Source organism: Odontomachus brunneus, unplaced genomic scaffold (assembly GCF_010583005.1).
Source record: "Odontomachus brunneus isolate Ranch 3 - 2012 unplaced genomic scaffold, Obru_v1 Obru_scaffold_006, whole genome shotgun sequence".
NCBI lineage: Eukaryota > Metazoa > Arthropoda > Insecta > Hymenoptera > Formicidae > Odontomachus > Odontomachus brunneus.
Genome location: NW_022639456.1, coordinates 450,000 through 470,398, shown reverse-complemented (window position 1 = coordinate 470,398; position 20,399 = coordinate 450,000). Strand labels below are relative to the sequence as shown.

At 42.6% G+C, this 20,399-nt stretch overlaps 2 protein-coding genes across 8 annotated transcripts; one reads left to right on the top strand and one right to left on the bottom strand.

Annotated features, from left to right (window-relative positions):
- The first annotated feature begins 79 nt into the window (after positions 1-79).
- Positions 80-2,421, top strand: LOC116852749 (transmembrane emp24 domain-containing protein 1). The gene is made up of 4 exons (XM_032833386.1): positions 80-312; positions 855-1,051; positions 1,149-1,215; positions 1,285-2,421. The coding sequence occupies exons 1-4, from the start codon at positions 121-123 to the stop codon at positions 1,513-1,515; spliced, it is 687 nt and encodes a 228-aa protein (XP_032689277.1). The 5' UTR covers positions 80-120; the 3' UTR covers positions 1,516-2,421.
- LOC116852662 lies at positions 2,032-18,552 on the bottom strand. 7 transcript variants are annotated; one of them, XM_032833242.1, is made up of 16 exons: positions 18,102-18,552; positions 16,693-17,007; positions 14,302-15,514; positions 13,797-14,149; positions 12,659-13,167; positions 11,985-12,133; positions 7,989-8,177; positions 7,129-7,674; positions 6,478-6,578; positions 4,786-4,894; positions 4,288-4,639; positions 4,070-4,183; positions 3,743-3,904; positions 3,443-3,637; positions 3,036-3,352; positions 2,032-2,920 (listed from the first exon to the last, which is right to left on the bottom strand). In XM_032833242.1, exons 2-16 carry the CDS (start codon positions 16,918-16,920, stop codon positions 2,703-2,705), a joined length of 4,755 nt encoding a protein of 1,584 aa, XP_032689133.1. In that variant the 5' UTR covers positions 16,921-17,007; positions 18,102-18,552; the 3' UTR covers positions 2,032-2,702. The 7 variants fall into 7 exon arrangements, with proteins under 7 accessions (XP_032689133.1, XP_032689159.1, XP_032689141.1 ...); XM_032833250.1 differs by having other exon boundaries at positions 2,703-2,920; positions 14,425-15,514; positions 18,102-18,551; XM_032833229.1 differs by lacking the exon at positions 18,102-18,552 and adding an exon at positions 17,368-17,519 and having other exon boundaries at positions 2,703-2,920.
- Positions 18,553-20,399: the final 1,847 nt, after the last annotated feature.

Here is a 20,399-nt window from a genome sequence, read left to right as displayed (position 1 = left end):
TTGTCGGTAGGAAAGGTTCGGCTAGGTAGCGATAGGAGGTAGCTGACAACGTCCTGTCAGTTTCGTCCGTGGAGTAATACACGGCTGGTGGTCGTAGCTTATTGTAATGCCCATCGCGCAATGTCTCACCTCGTGCAATTCAGCAGCTCACTATTTTGCGTGCTCCTGCTCGCTGTTCCCATCGCCTATGGTTTCTCCTACGAGGATCTACCGGCAGTAGCGATGGAATACAAAGTGCACATTGACGCTGGCAAGGAGGATTGCTACTTCCAATATGTAAATCCGGGTGCAACTTTCTACGTCAGTTTTCAGGTAGGAGTCGCGACCGCGGAGAGTATCCGCAATCACGACTCGAGTCGGTACAGTGGTTGACCGCGGTGAAGGCGTGGGCCAAGGGAGCGATTAACGAACCATATGGCCACACGGATTCGCGCTCCGAAATCGTTCACCGTAGAAACGTTTGACATTTCGGATAAATGCGCGAGCTCAGTGACGCGTGGCGACGGACTAGTTTGTTTTGACAGCTGGCGCATGTCGCAGTATTTCACGATTCGCCAGATCGACTTGCGATTGACCTCGTTTTGTGACACGTGTTCGCGCATTTCCAGGATATGCATTTGTCGGAGTTATATAAGAAATTAATCTTTCTTGGTTGTGCGCGTCATGAACCGATATGTACCACTAGGATCTTGTCGATTTCTACCTGCAAATATGATATAATAAAACCTGGATTAAATCGGAGTAAATAAAATGTGGGAAAGTACGTTTCACAGATGTGATGAGACAGATGTTGATATGAGAAGTGAAATGTTACCAACGCGCGTGTTGATTAAAGTACTTCCTCTGGATTGTAGGTATTGCGCGGTGGAGATGGAAAAGCTGGCTTCGCTGTGAGGAATCCAGAAGGGGTTTTGGTTTATCCTTATCAATGGCGGCCCAGTGCAGACTATCAGGATACATCAGTTAATGGTGGCTATTATAGCGTGTGCATTGATAATCAGTTTTCAAGATTTGCTGCCAAGCTAGTGAATCTATACATTACAGTGATTAGGTAAGATTATAAAAATTAAGCAAGCACAAGCTGCACATGATATATTAGAGAAATACAATGCACTATCAATTATCGTATTTGTTACCTGTCATTGTAGATATGATCAGTGGCAGAAGTACAGCAAGGAATTGGAGGAACTGAATCTTTCCGTCGAAAACTTTACAGTATGTTCAAAAAAACCTTTCCAGTGCCTCATGATGTGTACCTGTTTCATTTATTGTTTTTCCTTTCAGAACACAATTGTAAATGTGGAGAGAAATATTAATGAGATGCTCCAGACTCAACATTTGAGCAGAAGCAGAGAAGCGAGGGATTTAAATTTGTTGTTGGACAATAACTCTTATGTACAGACATGGTCAATTGCACAAGTGCTCGTTATCACGGCGACAACTTTGATTCAAGCATTTTTCGTCAGAAAGTTATTCGATATTAAACCATCTGGACATTCTAAAACACGCATTTAACATTAGCGAATCATATGACTAACTCTTGGGTCAATAAGAGCAAGATAATGGTTGAGTATCTGTTGTGATCAAACAACCGCATGTTTACTGATTAAACTCATGTCGTACACAAATTTAGGTAATGACATAAAGCGTAAGCGCTTTGACCGATTCATTACAATGGATCTGGTGAATTGCAATGCTATGTGCATATTACAAGTTTTTAATATGCGACGTAAATTGTGTTTGTTTTATCCATCGATGCTATATGTTGTTTTGTGTCTTTATGTAAATTTATGTGCAACATGATACAGACTGCCTGAATATTAATTATGACGCAGAAATTTGTGATACATAAAAATTGATTAGGTGTAGCAAATTTCTTGGGAGTAATGTGGTCGTCTTTTATACAAAGCCTCTAGTGAATAAAACTTGAACTTCCAGAATACAAAAATTTAGCGAAACACTCACAGAGATTTTGCATTTTTTCATCAAAACTACGCATATGTGCAATATACACACATACTACTCATATTAGTTTTAAAAAAACATTTTTAATAATTTTTATGGAGAACTTTAAATCCGGGTATCTTTTACAGTAATTCCGGGTATCGTCTTCTTTTATTATGTTTATGTTATGTGTATATTTTCGAGTCAAATCGCGTTCCACACCGAGTCAACTTGCATACCACAATACAAGACTGCCTCATACTTCACATCTGTGGAAGCTACATCCATCGATCAATTATTAGGCAATCATAATCTGTACTAGTTTTCACTTTACTTTGAATATATCCTGTATATGTGAATATAAGCCGATGAGATATTTAAAAATGGACGTGATTATGAATATTTAAAAATACATGAAATAACATTTATATTGTATTTATATATATAAAAATAATAAACAGAAACATACTTTTGTTATATCCTCTCCTCCCTTTCTTCGTGTACTTGTATATGTAATACACAGGTGACATATTGTAATATATTTTCTGTCGTGTCAACTTTCCATAGTTCCGTAAGTTTCCCATAAAAATGTTAAAAAATTGCTCCACTTTGGCGACGAATAACATTATATTGGCACATAATTTAATCGACTATGAAATACTGCAATATAGCGCGGGAATCGATCGCATATAAATAAGTAACTTAACGATGATCACAATTGTCCGAGCAACCTATGCTCCCGTAATACTCCAACTTCATCAATGAGTCACTTGATTGTGTTTCGCCATTCTCTGCTGTATTACACTACTGCTGAGTGTTAAAAGACGGTGTCGTTGCTTCAAGTTCCGCGCGCGTATGTGTTCCGATGCGATCTCCTTCGTATAATTTGCCGGATACCATCCTTGTGCGCCGCCTACTAATTTCTCACCGTGATACCAGCCGTCTGCCATTTTCCTCAACACGTTTATCACATCACCTGCGGAAAATATAAAATTTGCCATGATTGTTTTTTTTAATTTTTTGCACGTGAGAAAAAGAAAAAGAGAAAAGAAGAATAATAATTATCGAGTTAACAATTATATATATATTACCTGGTTGTAATGATAGCTCGTCCGGTTGATTTGATGAATATGGATAAATGGCTATCATTTGCGGACAATCCCAGGATTCGTATAACGTTTCTCCAACTAATCCACGTTTAGGTGGTGACGCCGCTTCCAGCCACCGTTCTCGTTCAGTATTATTTCCACACGTCAATACGTACTCTACGTGCCGGCCGGAATGGTTCTCCAAGAGAGTTAAAATCATGGCGTTTCGTCCTGCGAATGGCGACTCCTCGGAAGCTGATTCCAGAGCTAAGAGATTCCTCTTGCATGCATCTATGACAGTGTACGACTCGTCTTGAGTGCTGCAAAGCATTGAAAGTCGTTTGTCAAATCGCAAATTTTATTCAAGAAAGAATGTTTAGAAAAACTAGCACAGAGCGATATAAACTTACTTGGATTTCAATTTCGTGACTAGAAGATAATCAGTGAATAGCAAAAGGTAGAGTGGTGTCTTATTGAATTTTTTTCCAAATGTGAGCTTGTACTCGGTGTCCGTTTTCGTTGATAATTGCACGACCGATCCTTTTCTAACTAATTGTTTACCTCGCAGAACGATCGGTTTAATTTTTGCACAGTATTCCAATTTCCTACGATAATACAATAAATACAATATATATAATTTTTATTTTTTACATGCGAAATAAAAAACATATATATATATACATATAAATTAGCGGTAACAAACTATGTACCTTGCTAAGGCTTCCATTTCTGCCTCTTGGGTAGCGGTCCGAGCACCTTCGTTACATTCGGCAACGACGTTGCCTAGACTCGATAAAACTTGTTCCCAGCACGCTCTATCCAAACTTTCTATCGATAATTTGGAAAGAACCGCGTCGGCTAATAAAGGTAGTCTACGAATAATTATTTATCGACGTGTTAGTTTCATATTAATTTTCAAATTAATAGACGTAAACAATAACTAATTTTATGAAACACACAAAAACATTTCTCTCTTTCTATAATCGATATTTCTTCAATTTGTCTTATAATTTATACTAGTGACATAATACATATACCTTGTAACACGTTGCATTGGCAGCATCAGGAAAGAATGCAGAGATAAGTTTTGGCACGCTGGTCGCATCTCTACACGTTTGACTGCTTCCAAGAACTTTGCGCCTTTACGAGCTCTGCAATCAAAACAGGTGGTTAGTTACATAAACGAAAAATATAGTTCACAATTATTTTACAGACATTTTATAGGAAAGTGGGGGGCAGTTAATTGATTACCTACTTGAGATCTTTCAAAGTAGTGTCTATGCTGACTTGATTCGAGCAGTAGGTTACATAAGTGGTCTGATATTTCTCAGCGTGCTTTAGCAAGACATCCGACAGGCCCGGTAACATTGGGTCCTCTCTCCACACGGCCTCCAGTTCGGCCAGAAACGTTTGCGACGCCGACAACACACTCGTCACTCCGCCAAATAATTTTTTTACCTCAATTGGCATAAGGATTTCATGTATTAGCGCGTGATTGTTGAGGAACTCATTCTCTAGGACTCGCAGGGAATTTAAGTATGACGCCTCGGAGGTCAGGATTTCAAACTTCGCTTCCTGTATCTTCTTCTCCTCTGATGTCAGCCTCTCTAATTATCGAATAATTTTTTTTATTAGATTAACTGTAATTTCTCCTTATTTTTGGTATATTTTTCTAAGAAAACATTCTAAGAAACGCATATACGTTTATATTTAGATTTAGCGTAAACGTTTATATTTAATGCTTTTGGCTCACCTAAGAGACCACTGTGTATCACTTGCGGAGTATGACACCATAGCATCCTCTGTCCCGATCTAGCTAAATCTGCTGTAGCAGGACTTTTTTTCCACATAATATTTTCTACCTGCAAGAGAAAAGTCGCATGTAAAATTTATGTAACACGTTAAGAAATATTGCTTAAATACACGACTATCTATAAGATAGTTCCAAACGTTACACAAAATAGTTAAACGCACTGAATTCTAATCCAAGTATAAAATATAAGGTGTAATAAAAAGAAATCCATTATTTTTGCATGAAATTGAAGGCTTTATTTAGCATAGTTAGAATGATCCGATTTAGGTCAAATATGCACCGTTTTGTTCGATAACTTGTTGCCATTTTGAAGGTAATTCCATTATGCCTCTCTCATAGAAACCCTTGTCCCTATTGGCAAAAAACTGGGACAGTCGATTTTCACAAGTTTCTCTTGAGGTGAATTTTTCACCAACAAAATCATTCGCCATAGACAGGAACAGGTGGTAATCACTTGGTGCCAGGTCCGGCACCACTATAAGGTGGATGCATAAGAATCTCCCAACCAAGCTCTCGGAGCTTCTGGCGAGTCACTATCGATGTGTGTGTCCTGATGGAACACAATTCCTCTCCTATTGGCCAAAGCTGGCCGCTTCTGGGCGATTGATTCCTTCAGACGGTCCAATTGTTGACAGTACAGGTCCGAATTAAGAGTTTGGCCGTAGGGGAGCAGCTCATAGTGGATGATTCCCTGCCAATCCCACCAAACACACAGCAAAGCCTTCCTGACCGTCAATCCTGGCTTGGCCACCGTTTGCGCCGGCTCACCGCGTTTCGACCACGACCGTTTTCGCTTGACGTTGTCGTAAGTGACCCACTTTTCATCACCAGTCACCATCCGCTGCAGAAATGGGTCGATTTTGTTGCGATTCAGCAGCGATTCGCAGATGGAAATTCGGTCCATGAGGTTTTTTTGCGTTAACTCGTGTGGCACCCATACATCGAGCTTCTTTTTGTATCCAGCCTTATTCAAGTGGTTCCAAACGGTTTTTTGTGCAATGTTTAGCTCCTGGGCAATCGAAACAGTGCTTACATGACGGTCGGACTCGACGATTTCCATTATTTTATCGACATTTTCGACAATTGGCGTTCCAGAGCGTGGTGCATCTTTGACATCAAAATTACCGGAACGAAATCGACGAAACCAAAATTGCGCGTGATTGGCTGTTACAGTATCAGGACCATGAACACTATTCACATTTTCAGCCGCCTGGCTTGCGTTTTCGCCTTTATTGAAGAAAAACTGTAAAATATGGCGTATTTTCTCTTTGCTGGTGTCCATCTTTGACGCGCGCTCAAACAATACTGAGTCAAACAATCACAAAACTGTCTGAGAAGTTTTTTTAGTACGAAATCTTATCTTTCTAACGCCATCTAGCGTAAACCGATCGCATTTATACAACGCGAGATACACATTACTAAAGCCATCTATTGGAAAAATAATGGATTTCTTTTTACTACACCTTATATAATTAAACAATAAAAAAAACTGTAAATTTTCCAAAGTTTTCCAAAGTTATACAAGTAGAAAAGAATGAAATAAATCGAAGAAGAGAAAAGTTGTTTTAATTTAGCGAGACATAATCTCGCTGTGGATACTTATTTTAAGCATAATAAATGCGAGGAAATTACCTCTTCATAGCCTTCAGAATCCGATTCGAAAGCGACACGAGCCACCGCAGCTGCATAAAACTGGTACAGAGGCTCCTGATCGGCGAGTACGCTATAATGATCTGAAAAACGGTGAGATGATATTTTGCAGAAGAGTATTCTTTCTTTCGTGTGCAACAAACACAAAAACGATTGAGTACCGACGTGCGTGTATACGGATCGTAAATTCCGGCATTAATTAATTACGAGGAAGTATCATTAGTTCCGTGAAAGTGCAAGCGAACTTTTTATGCGTCGGTGGATTAGTGGCATTCTTAGCTGCGTGTGGGAATACACGCGAAAACCAGCAAAACTTGATATTTGATCCATGGGAACCGCCGAATGTAGTCTCTGCGTCTGATAATAAAATAAAAATCGCCTCACTTTCATGGAAGCTTCTTCAAGCTACTTTCCTTGCATATCCTCATTATAATATACGTGGCGGTTTTATCTTCAATTTACTAGTTTAAAATTTGACAACATACATGAAGACTATTTCCTAATTATCATAATATCATCCTTGTCTTACTTGAAACTTAATTGTAATTTAATTAAACTGTCGGTTTTATCGATACTACGTTTGATTGAGTTGAAAGATAAAGTTAAATAAAACAAAAAATGTAAGAAACTCACCGATATTGGTAGCGAGAGATCTCGAAGAGTCGTCGCTGCCGCTACCCATGTACTGGCTGTTGGTGTAAATTGCCTCCTTGGCGATCCCGTTATTATTATCGTTCGCGCCACAAACGTTATTTTTTTCATTCTCATCAAGATAAAAGGTAGATGGACTGGCGATATTTTTCTTAAAATGTTTGCGGAAGTTGAAGTACTTTCCGATATCGACATGATGATGGTGATGCTCTGACTGCTCCTTCTCGTCGAAGCAATCTTCCACGGATGTTCTTCTCCTAATCCTGCCGAGGCTGCCTTTCGTGATGCTCCAAGTTCTGCGTAACATTTTTACCCTTCTGCCGAGAGACTGAGTCAAACTGGCTTCTCGCGGGGGTGGTGGATTCGGTCTTGTAGGGCATTCCAAATAAGTATTAATCACGCAATTGCCATCACTCGCGTGACGTCGTGAATGTTGTCGTTTATCGCTCGTTCCTTCCGAGTCGGAACTAAAGTCATCCTGCTGGCAGGAGTACAGACTCTCGTACGTACTATCATCGGAAGTGTTGTCTAATCAATGGAAAGATGAAATAATTAGATAAAGAAATATGATACAAATATACACTATCATATCAGTTAATAAGTTATCAAGCAAGTATTGTATCCTAAACGGAGAATCCTTTCTGATATTAGAAACAATGAGAAAGAATTAAAGTTTAAACAGCGAAATAAACGAACGCGTGCGGGATCCTGCGACTTGATAATAAAATTTAAATGTGATAATATTGCATTAAATGTCAATTCTTCTCAGTTTGTACAAGCTCAGTTCTTAGCAAACTGGTTGTATCTTTTTAAAATAACAGGCGAGCGCATCAATAGCGGACCTTCGTGCACGTAACATGACGTTTCTTGTGTGTCCACATCCTCGTCGAGATTTACGACGCGCAACTGCACCAGGCCCTGAGTCCTGCATGGCGAATCCTCCTCGTTGCGGTTCGCCGATTGCCATTCTTCGGCGATTCGATTGGGCTCGCCGATGAGAAGTATCGATCCACCTCCGAGACTAACGGCCACTTGAAATCATCCGGTTTCAGGGTCAGTTACATGCTGCGTTCGGACGCGAGATGCCGAAGGCACGCACGCACGCACGCACGCACGCACGCCCACACGCGCTGGACCGACACAAGGAGGAACACCGGGCGAGAGCGAGAGAAAAAAGAGAGGAGAGACAAGAGAGCAGGGACAAATATGAGCGAGGTGGTGAGTCAAATATGGCGTGTACGAGGACAGCGAAATCCGTTCGGCTCGGGATTGCCCGCGCGATTTCATTTCCATCGGCAACTTTCGTTTCTTCGTCACGATCGTCCGTTAATATCGGCGATCGATGTTTTATATAAGAATCGCGCAAAACGACGTCATCGAACGCTCAGAGCCATGGAAAATCGCGATTGATTCTGAAGTGGTGAACTGATCGTAGACGAGTTACAACTCGTCTGTGCGTGAAACGATGACCGCTACTAGCCGACTACTTCTTCTGGAGGAAAGGGAGAGCACCTCGCGAGTGCATCTTACCGAACCGACTCTTTTCATCTCTCACTGAGAAGAAAGTAGAAACTCTAATTACTCTTTCAGGTTGGCAGAACTCGAGTCGTTTCTTCGAGACTGAAGACAAAATGTCAATTTACATCAATCAAAGCAGATGCAAAATAAGACGCGAGTCTCATCTCAATAAATTGAACCGTGATCATTGGGTAGCAGTAGAATCTAATAAAAATGTTCAGATTGATGAACAAGACACACACGGACGAACAGACGAAGATACTAGTCGGGACACTTGGAGTTTGCTCGTTTTCGTTTGAGAAACCAGTTGGTCGCTAAAACCAGTTAATGATATGATGATTGATCAAGTCGAGAGATATCGCGAACTGAACATTACGGAGTAGTTCGAACGAAGACGCGATTAGCTGGTCGCGGATGCGAGTTCCTCGTCGATGCGAGTTCAACGACGGCCGACGGATCAAGGACATCCGGGCTCCTCCGCGACTTTTCCGACTCCTCGCCATTGTTCCCCAGGCGCGTTTGCCTGAAATTTGATATTCCGCGGTCGTGAGAGCGCGTAGGCAAGCGGCGTGACAACGACAACAACGACGATGACGACGACGAAGACGGGCCCTCTTCGTCTTACCTTGAGTATTGGGTCGTCGGGAGAACTTCTTCAGCGTTTCTCTCATTTCTACATTTCGTCGACGCACAACACACCAGATGAACGCAACGCGTTCGCGACGTACTCTAGGAGAAAAAAATCTGCTTTTTTTCTTCTCTTTTTGTGCTCCTTCTCTTTCTCCTTTTCTTTTTCTTCTTCTTTTCGCGACTAGTAATCTGGCTAGCGAGAACACAAGATCGCGAGAGGCACCACACGATACAGCTCACGGCTCGGCCGTGACTGACAATGAGAGCGCGCAATTGGCGCTTTCACCTCGCGCGCTCGTTTCTTAAGGGTCTCTCACACGATCTTTTTAAGGCACCTTTCACACTATGCAGGTGTGTCTGAACACCTGGGTGTGTTTGGGTGATTCAAGCGGTACCAGATGTTTTCGGCTTCGTCAGCTCTCCAGATCTGGGATTTCTTGATGAAACTCCAAATATCGTTTCTCGCAGAGATTCCAATCGGTTTCCTATGAAAGATTTTGAAGATTTTCTTTTCAAGAAGTTTACCGTCGAGTGACAACGAGGATATAGGAAACGAGTACATATTGAATGCTTCCTTTTTCTAAAGGTATAACTAATGGATTAGAGCATAACATGAATGGTATGAGATGCTATTAAAGCATAACATGAGAGATTTTCATTATCGCGCGCGTCGAGCGTGCCGAGTAAGGATCCAGCCGATCGTTAATACATATTCGAGGCAATGACCGTGCGATATGAAACCGTCTTTCCATAAAACGGGACACTTGAGCACAGAAACTGTCTTCAGTTTCTTGCGGCGACGCGCGATCGCGCGCCACGAACTCCAATCTCGTCGAATTCATTACTATCATTACTTCGTTTTCACATCGCAACACAGTTATCCGCCATGAATCTCGATTTAATGGCGAGTTTCTACCTCGTATCAGTCGCCTGAGCAAGATCTTGTACAGTCGTTTTCCAATTTCTGCGTGTAATTCGCTGTTTCGCGCACGATGGCGTTCCGCCGTTTATGCGCCGTTCTTTCTCTCCCTGGAAAAGTGCATTTTTTGCGTCATCGCACCGCGACGAAACACCTTGCGACATCTCCACGTTTATCGAATGGTAGGCCCATGGCGGGCAATTTCGCGAAGCGACGAGGAGAGGAGAGAGAACAGACGATTATGCACGCATGTGCGTGCGCGTTACGTGATCAGTCCGTCGCTAAAACACGTGTGACGAGCAAACAACTTTTACCTGGGTACAAGACTACGTGATCATCCTTACTGATAGCACGGTACAATGCGTCCGTGTGAGTCGCGTCGTCGTCCGGGAATGGTACGCCGTCTTTGGTACGTACGACGTGTTTATTCATAAATTCGTCCATCATTCTCTTTCTCTCGCGAGAGGCTTCTCGCTATCTCCTCGATGTTAAATCGCGACTCTCATCTCCGATAAGTTACGTGACGGAATTTTCATACTGAGAGAAATTATCCAATAAAAAATTATCGAAAAAATATTTTCAATAAAACAATGATCAATGTTTATATCCGATTTGGAAACATGGCGATGAGGAATATCGGTTCTGAAGTTTCTGATCGGTTTATCTAATAAAATGACAATCGGAAATATCTGATTACATTTAATCGGATATCCTGATTGGATATGAAAATTGCTCGGATATGTATGTTTGATAATTTTTTATCCGACGACCGATGATTAATACACTCGACTCGACTAGAGAAATCGTCGTCGCGGTTCGATCACTCTCGCAACTTTGGCTTAAACCGCATAAACATTCCGATCACGTGGCGATGCAGCGGAACTCGGAATTAATGGAGAATAGGCGTTCTGCCGTGGCCTCCTCGACCTCGCGCGGCCTTGTCTTTCAATTACATTAAAGGCGGCACGCTGATACAAGTCGATTACACCGCCCACTGTCCTTCGGATACAGCGATCGCGGATTTACCGCGTCTCGTCGACCGATCCGTAGAATCGCGCGCGTAAGCCGCGAGAAACGCCTTCGCGGCCGTGACACTGTTGAAACACACGCCGTTAAGTATATAGCGCGGGTAATGGTCGTTCAAGCGGAGTCGCGTCGACTTGTTTCTGGCTATGTTAATTGAATTGACGGTGCCAACGACTCGGGAATCCCGAGGACACGCCGCTCGGAAGCTCTGATTGGCGTCTCGCGCCATATTGGAAAATCGATATCGTCATCGGAACTTTCTCAGGTGTAATTATAGACTGGTGACTTGCGAGAACGAGCGCGTCTCTCGAGGATGGTGAAATTCTCACGATCCGCGCGTACAAACGTCGATCCGCCAATATACGGCCGCCTGCGTATCCTTGACGACGTTATCTCGGAGGGAGAATCTTCATCACGGTGCCGCTCCATTTCTCGGCTCTACGAGTAGAATGAACGGAAGCTCAGTGCGCGACAAGTCTTGATTCTCTTGCCCGCGGTGATATTAAATTAAAGCGCGGTGTAAGCACGCTGTGTGCGGCGATGGAACAGTGGGAAGTCGTCTCACGTCTCTAAAATATCACGTCGACCACGCATGTTGTTACACGTCGCCGTATGTACACGCGATTTGTAGAACACCGACGATTGTAGCGGGAATCCTTGAAGGAGACAACCATGCGCGTATTCTTAGCTACATTACGTTACGGCGCGCGTTACCTAATAGTAAAATTTCCATCGACGAACTCACCGGCAATCACGGTGCCGAGGGTTGTCCGTGTCGTAGCCTTAATGCTTCTGCGAGACCTTCTGGATCGCTGTTTCCGAGTCTTTCGTGACCATCGTTGAGTGAACTTCTTCTTGCCCGATACGGCGGCTTGCCCTTCGTTCCCTTTTTCACTGTAATTGTGAATGTAACAATTACTTATCTGTCAGCTATCGTCAACGCTATTATTAATCGAGCTATAGTAGTATCGCATTAATCACGTTAATAACGTGTACATCATCAAGTGGAATGCGTTGATAACGAACGCGTCGACATCGCTCTTAATCGCACTGCGTAGCTATCGTGACGACCAATCCCCGTTATGTTTTCGCAAACACTTGCGGCGAATCGTCCGCGCTATTTCCTACGCATGTGTTAACTCTACGACGATTCGCTCGGCCGAGCAGTTGAGGGCAATTAGTCGCGATGTTTTCGATTTTGCTTCGTTATCGCTCGTTAACCAAGTAGTAGTAAAAAAAAAAAATATATAGTTTTCAAACCTTATCGTGTCTCGACGTGCGCCGAGTGAATTCCTATCGCGACGATACGCGCGTACAACACTACTCCCTACTTAGAGCGATCGTATGTATTTTTATATTCGACCGTCGCATTTTCAACTTCTCCCACTGTTGCATTTCCCCGATCGATATCGCGCTCACCATGGATCATTCTTCTCATAAGGACGTAAGACACTCGAGACCTCTTCCACGTCCTCCCACTCGGATTCCTTGCCGTTCATCGAGGTCAATCCGAAGATATAGCCTGGCGTGGAGCCGGCGTAAAGGCTATTGACACGCTCCTCAGCCGGCTCCGGCAGACCGACGTCGTCATACACACCCAGCTCGTCCCGCTCTTCCTCTCCCAGATGAGCCTCGTCCACGTTGGAATATTCATTGTCCGCAGTAAAATACCGATCGTCGCTCGGAGCGAGGCGCGACGCCTCCGCGTGACCCTTCGAAGTCGCTCGCAGCTTCACGAGCGGCTCCTTGCTCGACACCTTCTCGACAGTCTTGGGAATCGGGTAATCACACTCGATGACGGCGGAATCGTTTTGCTGGAAAGCGGGTGGCATTACATCGTCGTAGATCTCTTCGCAATCCTCGATGAGGACGGCGAGCTCCTTGTCCTCCTGATTTGTCGGCGGACCCACGTCATCATAGTTCAATTCCTGATAAGAGATTCATTAGTTCGTGCATACTCTTTTAATTTGTAAAAGCGAGTAATTTAAGTAACACCTGTGGACGAATTAGAAGCATAATGCCTTGAATCTCGATGGAAAGGTGTCAGGTATGTGTGTGAAAGCGAAATTTCAGACGGTACGAATCGAATTATGCGTTGTTCGTGATAGTCCATTTCCGCCTCAAAATTTTGCAAGTGTGCAACGCGAATCGATTATTCAGCATTCCATTTAAGCTTCGCTGACGACGATTGCCAATTGTACGTGTATTCGGCAATCGTGCGAAAGCTAAGCCCAATTATAGACGCTTACTCCAACCGCGACTGTGTAATATGAGCTATTATGAACTGCAATATAAGAATTTCACGATGTTGCTTCCTGGATGTCGCGCTTTGATGTTTTCACGCACGCGAATGCTTTAAGATTCCGTTCAACAAAACGAAAGAAATCTTTTCTCAACCATCTCCAGTGATTAATCGAATTTTCAGACTAAAATATATTGCAAAATATTTGGTAGACGAAACGCGCGTCACTCTCTGCGATTTGCATGGATTGGAGTGAAAATTCCAATTCGTCGAGGGTCATTATAACGGAATTTGTATGCATACGATAATTCGTACCGCTTGAGCGACGAAGTTTGACGGGCCGACATCGTCGTATTCTTCGCTGTCGGCGTCCTCGTCGTTTTCCTGCAAGCTAGCGCGAATGTCAGGCGTCTGCTCGCGCGAGTGCTTGTCACTTGGAAAAGTCTTGGCCCGGTGACTGCTCCACAGAAAGCTGCTGTTGGCTTGCGGCAGTGCTCGGGGGGAAGACTGGCAGACCTGCTCGTACGTCTCACCTTCCGGCGAATCGGCCTGATTCTCGATCGCGATTTTCACCACCTGGCTAGTCTCCAAAACTTTCGCCGCCTGGAACTGCTGGTCCCTCAGAGATTCGCTCTTTATCTCGGCATAGTGCGTGCAATTGTTGTTACCTGCAAAGGAAAATGCACCGTCCACATTAATACTTTGAATTGCTTGAATTATTACTTTCTCTAACACTTTTATAAAAACTATAAATTCGACTATTGATGAAACGTTGCATCGCTTTAGTTATCAAAAACTTTTGTGCTTATGGATTACTCACCTCGACTTTGTATAATTCTAAAACAATTGTGCAAATGAAGCCACGTTTGTGCAAGGCGCAATTTGCACAAACACCATGATCGTGCTCGGTGAAGAAATCTGGTGACGTTTCGAGAGAGCTTACCCGCGACGCTTTTGTCGATCGGTTCTCCCGCGGTTTGGCTGGAGTTCCTGTCCACGTCCACGGGGGACATTCCTGCGTCGACCTTGGATCGCTTGGCGTTCTCATTTCCAACCGACGCGCGTCGTTCGTCCTTTCCAACAAGTAAAGGCAACGTTGCGCATATTTGCTGATGAGTAATCACGACGACGGACTTGTCAGTGTTCTCGTTCGAGACCAGGCTGGGGTTCGTGGCGGATGCCACGTGAACAAAGTTGGTCGGCAGCGAGATCGTCACCTCCCTGGACAGACCCGTGGTGCTGCAGGAGTCCTGGACAGTCTTCGAGGGCGCCGCGTACAACGATCTCAGGGAACTCAGTGAACTGCTGAGTGCGTACTTCTTCTTCAACTTCTTCTTCTTCTTCGGCTGCTTCACCAAGTGTCGCGGAACATAGTGAAGGACGTTTTTGGTAAAGCGCTTCTGCTTCTTCTTTTTCTGTCGCGACGACGCATCGTTTTCGTCGCTCGTGACAGATTCCGTGTCCTGTTTTGAATATTTCACGTACACGCTTTCGTACGTAGGCTCTTCCGTCGCTAAGTCGTTTACAGACTTGGATTTCACAGTTATGTTCGATATAGCTGGAATAACTTCTTCGATCTTGTTGATACGTGTTAAGTATTCGGGAGTTATCCTTGAAACTTTGGCCACTTTGCAGTCTATTATATTCATCTTCTCGTAATCACTAGAAGAACTGGAGTCTTTTCTCTCAATAGAGCATTCCCCTTTCTCGCGTTGATCCTCAACAACGTCAACGTCATCGTGATAACTCTCCTCCATTTGTGGATGTGTCAAGTTACGACTGTCGTCGTTTGGAAAGTCTTGCATACGAGATTCTTTCTTGATGGATGAACTTGGAGCGATTTCTACGGAATTTTCTATGTACTTTGTTGTTTTTGCCTGCGCGCAGATTTCTTCTTGTCTAGCGTTCTCGATATCGCGCTCAGTTCCGGAATTTGGTATTGCGACGAAACGAGTTGACTGGTTCTCCGATTTCGCGGAGAAGATCAGATATTTGGAGTAACTTTTCCATTGGTGACTCGCTCCGGATTTCACCTGACAACGAAACGGGCGCAATTAAGCGGACGACTAATTGAATCGGTCGTTGCAAGTGTCACAAGAGAGATCTTTCCAGAGACGAGAAAGAATTCTTGCAATTGTCTATTATTACACTTCCCGTGTGGTAACATTTACGACTATATAGTTATATATTTCGCAATTGTGTTTCAAATACACAGCGAGCAATATTTTTTATAGAAAAATTAAGAATTTTTTCCTATCATTTCTTATTATTTCACAATTTAACGGGAATCAACGCTCGTATCAAGAGAAAAAGAAAAGACCGTGAGACGGCGTAGCTCGTTTTTCCCCGTCACTCACATTCCGTACCTTCGTCAAACGGATGGAATGTCGGCGATACAAGGAAATCGCAGTCGTCTCGCAGTAAAACTGGATATCGTGCAATAAAAATCGCTCGATATCACCTAGAAAGAGTTTTCGCCCGTTGAGTTTTCGAGGGGAGGGCTGAGCTTTTCTTTCGGATAACAGTGTCGCGACGAACGTACGCGGTAGGTACGAAGGTGCTCCGCTGGGTCAACGCAAATCTCATCCGACGCCGTGAGCGAACGTCACAAGAGCTAACAAGCCACTCCCCCGACTATTAGCATCCTTTTGCTCGTGTATCCACATGTGCGTATCCCGGAGTCGCGTCTCGCAAGAGAAAACATCAACACAAACTCACTTGCTCTCTTCTTAAACGCCAAGTCGCGTGAACTCCCTTGCTTTTAAATGCGCACATCCGGGTCGTACGTAAGAATAATAACCGATGGAGTCTCGGGTCCCCAGAAATTTGAAAGTCTTTCGCTGTAACGACTATTACGTCGTTTTAAAGATTGCAAAAAAGAGTAAACATTTTCACTCGGTATTTCTTATATTTTTCACAAAGACCTTTAAGAGAATTCGCAAAAAAACAGTAAACATTCTTACTTCGTATTTCTTATGTTCTCCAGGATCAGGAGAAATTCTTCAACCGAGAGAACTTTTGGTTCCTAATAAATCATTTTAATCAAAAACAGTCGCAAATCGAAATAAAATTAATTTACACATTTTGCAATCTTCAAATGTATTTTGATTCGTCGAACTTCCATTGCGAGTAAATCCGCGTTTGCGGTGGCGAGCGACAAAAATAAACGTATTATATACTTCTGTTATTGTATACATCGATATCAACATACCTTGGAAGTCGAGTGTTTGAGTGAAGTTTTCCCACCTGCGGACCTCTTCTCTTTGTCCGCTTTCTCGGTCTTTTCCACATAGTCGGTGGCTGCTGGAAGTAACTGTAGGGGCAATCTCGTTCGTTTCAGAGCCAAACTATCGAGAGTAGCGTAGACAACTTTGTCAGAGATTAGTGCAGCCTTGTGGCTATGCAGGAAACTCCGATTAGCTGTGGGCGAGGGATTCATCTCGTCTGTTTTCTATCGGCTCGTTCCAGTCCTTAACGCGCTTTTATCTTCAGCTGTCATATCAGTCATTGTTCCGACTAATGAGATCTAAAAAGACACAAATATTCCTGATTATATTTCTTTTTTCCAAATATATACTGTTTTTACATATAAATTTTTATATTATCTGATTCTTCTCTCTCTCTCTCTCTCTCTCTCTCTCTCTTTCTCTCTCTATGTATATATGTATAAATAATATTAGAGATTCTTATTTAATATTATCTTCAATATTTGATCCTTCGCGCAACAGTTAACTACACTTACTATTAAAATCGCAATTTAAGTTCTACTCTATTCTGTTCCCGACGAATATCGATACGTCTCGCATCAATGCGTACGCTTGTCTTCAGGTTGGGACACAATACATGATACCGAATGTATCAACACAGGAACAAGAATCATCGTTACCTATCGCAATCTGGCTCGAAGAGGATGTAAGGAACCGCACGTCCAAACGTTTTCCGCGAAAGCACCGATAAGCGGTTTTCATGGGTATTCTTATCACGAGTACCGCGTGTAATCGCAATGCTGCGATGCGCGAATCGCGACTATAACGGCTGTTTACTGTGCAATCGCATAATACCACGATAAGTAACTGTTGCGTAATTTATAATCATTAGCGGAAACGACCGAATTTTTCAAATATTTCAGGTATATATGACTTTATATAACTGTTTGAATAATTATTTGAATTTGATTGCGAGTGTATATGTGTGTGTATGTGTGTAAGACTTAAGATCCGGAATTATGAGTCAAACGGACGGGCAATCGACAACTTCGATAAACGTATCACAGTTTCCGGTTACGTTTTACATTATCATAGGAAATAAAAAATGTTAGTTATTATAGTTTTTTTCTATTATCATTTGTTTATGTTTTCAAGCTGCTAATCTGAAGAATCACTCGGGTCTAATAAAGTTTTAACTCAGTTTATATCCAGTTTACCTTTACATTTATATCCGATCAACGTCGATTAAGTAGCAATTTGAGTTCAAACTATCTTCAGATAAAGAAGCTTTAAACTTAGATTAAGGTTTAATCGACTTATATTAATGTTTAATCGACGTTTAAAATGATTAATGGAATTGGGCTTTATTCGGTTATTAAAGTAGATTTTTATACTAGACATTGAAAGTGTCTACCTTTTACACATTTTATCTATCCGAATGTCTCAATTAATCCACTTGAGCTCGCTTTAAAGTCACGTAACATTAAAACTGCGATTGCGAGAAGAAGTTCGTCGACGTTCCGTCACTAAACATGTGTCATGCGATAGGTCACTACCATGCCGTTTCTCAACCACTCGTCGGTCACGTCACGTCGCGTAAAACTCGTCGTTTTGCGAAAAAGCTATAATCACAACGAGCACTGATTCGGTCCGCGCGCACGCACACACACACACGCCTAAACATTTGCCGATCTTCGTGAATATCTCATCATCTACTGTGCCGAGATGCACAACCGTTACAAGCGTGTATTCGTATTTCGCACATTTGCGAGCGCACGCTCGTACAAAAGTTTGTGCATCGCACGTGCGTCCCCGCGACTCTACTCAGGACGAGTGCGACGCGACATACACACGATCACGCGGCACGATACACACTGATCACGCGACGCGACGCGACGCGCACTGATCGCGTGGATCCAACCGCGCCGCCGCGATGATCGATAGTCGATGATCGAGCAGCGCGAGCGAACGACAATCACGTGGCTGTGCACGTAGCCCGCGTACCTGACTTGTGAGTCGTCGGCAAAATTCGTTGATCCTCGGCGAGATTCGACTTGCCAGTGCCGTAGCGCGCGGATCCTCGATACAATGTTCCTTAATTCATAAACTGGTACCAGCTTCCTTGAATCATGACGATTTCATGTCCTCTGCTTGTAAATAAACTCATTGTGTGTATTCTGCAATAATATTTAAGATGGTCTTACTTTAAAGTTGTAAGGATCAAAAGAAGATATCGTAATGATAAAATGTTACGATGAATCTTATGAATCAAGTACGTAATATATTTTATATAAATCGATTGAAAGAGTGTGCTTAATCTCTTGTATAAGATTGTCAGAAAACAATATCGCGGGCTGAAAGTAAGTTCGCTTTCTTTACTGTGTCATCATCGTCGAATTGAGGAGAATTGAATGGCGAAATCACTCGATCGCAACGATCGACGTGATTTGCGTTTATATGAAATGCCGAGTGACTTTTTCTCAATACTTCCTGTTTGTGTACACACAATCGCAATCGTCCGAATGTGTTTCCCATAAAATATTTACACATCAGTATGCGAAAGTGTTTGTGAAAGTACGCGCGGTTGTTTGTTATTGGTCATTAGTAATTTTTTACGCATAGATATGATAGTCTCCACTCAACTCCACGTGTGCACATGTGTATCTATATGTCCAAGCTCTATCGATATTAGATAAAGCGACAAAGGAAACAATCGCTTTTGAGATAAATCGATAAGATAAATCGAACGTTTCATCGGACTACTTTGGAATAGTACTTCAAAATTTTTTTGCCTTTGTTGTGTCAAAATTATGTTAACGTAGCTCACACGCCACAGAACATTCAGATTGCCAGCGAAAGTAATTCGCGCATTTAAAAACAAATACAAGAAGAAGCACATCTGAGATTTTTCTCTAACCGCAGGATTATACAAAAGCGTATACATATATACTTTTTTCGGATATATTTTTACCTGCAATCATATACTTTCTATATTAAATGTTTGCAACATAGCGTTTTGTAATATGGAGCATTGGTCCACGGCGGAGGATGCGAGGCGAAAGAATTGCATCCAGCTGTAACACCGTGCCCGACCCCTTCAAAACGATCCAGCAGTGATTCCGCATTCTTTCGTGAGTTTCTCCGTTTCGTTCTCGTGCTCGTTTTTATAATCAAATACTCTTGTCTCTCATGTATACGTAATACGACAATTCCTTTGTGCATTATGCGCCTGCCGCGTTTTCGCAATATTTAAATTAAACCTCGCCAATTACAAAATCGACAGCAGGTGGAAATTAATAATCGTGTTGAGTGAAAAATACTTAATTACAGATACATAAGCTCGTGCAAGAATTACGTGATCATTTTCGCGTTTACTTTTGACGAGTTTAATGTAAGAAGATTATTTTACCTCTCACATGTAGAAACTCGCAATAATCTAGTAAATCAAGTCGACTGCGCTTCGTGCAATGTCGTCAGGACATGCACACATTCACAAAAGCAAAGTGGTGGTTATATCGTGCGTCAGAGATACGTCAGAATCTCTACATTCCTGCGCAGGTGAGTCTGGGATGCTGATGTGGCACGTTGACCTCATTCGATCTTCCCTGAATATCGTATTCAAGGACCGGTGAAATTATTTCGGAGAAGACTTCTGCTGCAAAGTAGAGCGAGATATTAACATATAATAAATTTGATCGACTCATTCGTTGCA

Coding starts and splice junctions, on each gene's coding strand:
- LOC116852749 (XM_032833386.1), top strand. CDS start 121: ATGTCTCACCTCGTGCAATTCAGCAGCTCACTATTTTGCGTGCTCCTG. Junction 313..854: donor CTTTCTACGTCAGTTTTCAG/GTAGGAGTCGCG, acceptor TCTGGATTGTAG/GTATTGCGCGGTGGAGATGG. Junction 1,216..1,284: donor TTTCCGTCGAAAACTTTACA/GTATGTTCAAAA, acceptor TTTTCCTTTCAG/AACACAATTGTAAATGTGGA.
- LOC116852662 (XM_032833242.1), bottom strand. CDS start 16,920: ATGAATCCCTCGCCCACAGCTAATCGGAGTTTCCTGCATAGCCACAAG. Junction 13,168..13,796: donor CAAACTTCGTCGCTCAAGCG/GTACGAATTATC, acceptor ATCTCTTATCAG/GAATTGAACTATGATGACGT. Junction 12,134..12,658: donor TATGAGAAGAATGATCCATG/GTGAGCGCGATA, acceptor TCACAATTACAG/TGAAAAAGGGAACGAAGGGC.